The sequence below is a fragment of the Oratosquilla oratoria genome, chromosome 18 (genome assembly GCF_046742065.1).
Source record: "Oratosquilla oratoria isolate Oo_2021 chromosome 18, ASM4674206v1, whole genome shotgun sequence".
Classification (NCBI taxonomy): domain Eukaryota; kingdom Metazoa; phylum Arthropoda; class Malacostraca; order Stomatopoda; family Squillidae; genus Oratosquilla; species Oratosquilla oratoria.
In genome coordinates this window covers 37187815-37190314 of record NC_134794.1, presented here as the reverse complement: position 1 = coordinate 37190314, position 2500 = coordinate 37187815, and the positions used below count along the sequence as shown (strand labels likewise).

At 44.6% G+C, this 2500-nt stretch overlaps 1 protein-coding gene across 4 annotated transcripts in view; it reads right to left on the bottom strand.

Annotated features, from left to right (window-relative positions):
* Positions 1-280: 280 nt before the first annotated feature.
* LOC143035153 (solute carrier organic anion transporter family member 74D-like) overlaps positions 281-2500 on the bottom strand; it is a 24387-nt gene continuing 22167 nt past the window's right edge. For all 4 annotated transcript variants that reach the window (XM_076201786.1, XM_076201785.1, XM_076201782.1 and 1 more), the window contains exon 7: positions 281-998. In XM_076201786.1, coding sequence (XP_076057901.1) covers positions 844-998 — 155 coding nt within the window. In that variant the 3' untranslated portion in view covers positions 281-843. The remainder of the gene's footprint in view (positions 999-2500) is intronic.

The window sequence follows — 2500 nt, the reverse complement described above, 5'->3', positions numbered from 1 at the left end:
AGTACGAACCCTTGAGGGGCTGTTGTCTTGCTGGTCTGAGTATGGCAGCGTAGGTCTTGAAGGCCTCGCTGCCCTGGGCTGCCGCGGCCTTCAGGTTCTCAATGAGCCGAAGTCGCGCGTCCGGAATCATTTTGGGCATGAAGAACAAAAAGATAGACGGAACCAGCATGGCGCCCCCGATGATCATGTAGCCTGAAGGGAAGGTAGAGGGATTGGAAATATTTCATTTATACACAGATTTTTTTTTTATGTTTTATTTATTTATTTATTTATTTATTCATTTATTTATTTTTTATTTTTTTAGAAACAAACAACATTTTCGTAATTGGGAATAATGTTGCACGGAAGAAGAATGATACTAAACTCTTGTTGGTTGCGGCCACGTGTTAATTCCCCAGATACTGTGTAGGCTGAGAATGCAAGCTGGACTTCTGCCTTCACCAATTTTGATGAAGTTTGTCATAGACCTTGACAACACTCATTCATTCATTGCAACAACTTATATGGTCGAAACTTTTTTCGACTTTTCTTTTTCCATTTCCACCCGCGTACTCACAAGCTTGAAGATGGAAACCACTGACAGTCTTGCTTACTTAATTGTTTATGATTAGTCCGTCAGTGACTGACGACGACAGTGCCTCGGTGAAGTGTGAGAGTTTGAGCAGAGTAAACGCAAGTCTTTATTGATTTTACAATGTTTCGTTCGAAAAAGCCTCAACGATCAAAATGTTTTATGATAAATAAAGGCTTCGTCCATAAAAGGCGTTTTCCCTGCTTACAAGTCCCAGATTCCTTTCCAATTAAAAACAAATTTACCCATACTAGAGTCCTCAAGATCCTTCCCTAGGAACACTTACCCATCCACCATGCCCCTACCCAGTGCGGGTGGCTAGGTCCGATCACGGGGGTCTTGAAGGGGTCAATCCAGACGCGGAGGACGAAACCGCCCGTGGCGAAACCACAGATCGGGCCGAAGATCCGAAGACAACCGGCGATGGCTGAGTGGTGATCAAGGTGCACGTGGGAGTGTGTTGATTTTTATTTCGGAAAAAGAGAAACGGACGAAAAAATATAGATTAAGTTATGACAAAAATAGAATATTGGAATAAACTCTGATGGCGAACAATGTATATCTATAAATAAAATGGGCACACACATGCACACACACACACACACACACACACACACACACACACACACACACACACACACACACACACACACACACACACACACACACACACACACACACACACACACACACACACACACACACACACACACGCACGCATACACGCACACACACAAACACACACACACACATACACACACACAAACACACACGCACGCACACACATATTCAATAAAATATAATTATATTAGAGTAGCGCGGCAAGATGGGCTCTGATGAGTTTTGATGAAGATATCTCTAGCATGGAGAGACACACACACAAAAAAAAAAAAGTATAAAAACTAGACATTTAGCATTTTGAATTGTAACAGATACAGAGAAAGTATGATTATAAAGGCAGAAAGGAAACACTGGTAGAAGGTATATATAAATGCTGGGAGAGACCGCATAAAAGGTGACAGTTACAGTGGCCTAGAACTGGGAAAGGGTACATGTGGACACTGGGAAAGGTAACACATGAATATTGGGAGAGGGCACAGGTGAACATTGGGAGATAGTTGCTGCAGGTGATCATTACTATGGCCTGAGCTTCCGTCGCGGCCGAAGTGTCTGTTCTTGACGGGGCTGTCTTGTGTAGTTGTTGGGGAGTCTGGTTTGGCGGTTTCTGAAGGGTTTGAGGCTGGGAAGGATGGTGGGGGCTTCCTGCTGGGTGTTCATTGTGAGCTGGCTGTACTTGATGTAAAGAGCTTCAAGGAAGGCGAGCCGGCGCTTGCCACTCTCTTTGTCTATAATCTTGATATTCTTTTTTCTAAATTGGATCTGGTGATTGGGGGTGTTGTGGGTTTCCTGGAGGTGCCGTTTAGGGCTTCTGATGTAGGAATCTTGGGACGTACAGCCCCCAAATGGGCACTGGAACTGGTACACCAGACTTACACAGTCGCTGTCGGTAGGGCGTGGGGAGCTGTTATTGTTCATAATGAGGTCCTTGGTTCTTTTGCTCTTATAAATTTTTTTATGCGGTCTCTCTCGTTGGTAGGGGTCACGTTGTTTTTGACAATACGGAGAAATGCTCTTTCATCCTCCTTATATGCGCTTGACATGTAGGTCCTGTAAAATAAGGTGAAGGTATTACCTTCCCCTACAGGAGCCTGCTGCCCCTCTTATCACTTGTTCATGACGCCCCGCGGTATACGTTGCCAATCGTTGTTTGAGTGGCCATTACTGACGAAAATATGTGTAGACCGATCGATCTCGCTCTGGGTGGAAATCCGACTATAGCAATGGGTGAAGGCCCTCCTGCAAAAGGGTACGATGGTGGAGTCCTTATGTTTTTGAGGGCACTCACTGTCTCCATTTAAACACAAACCA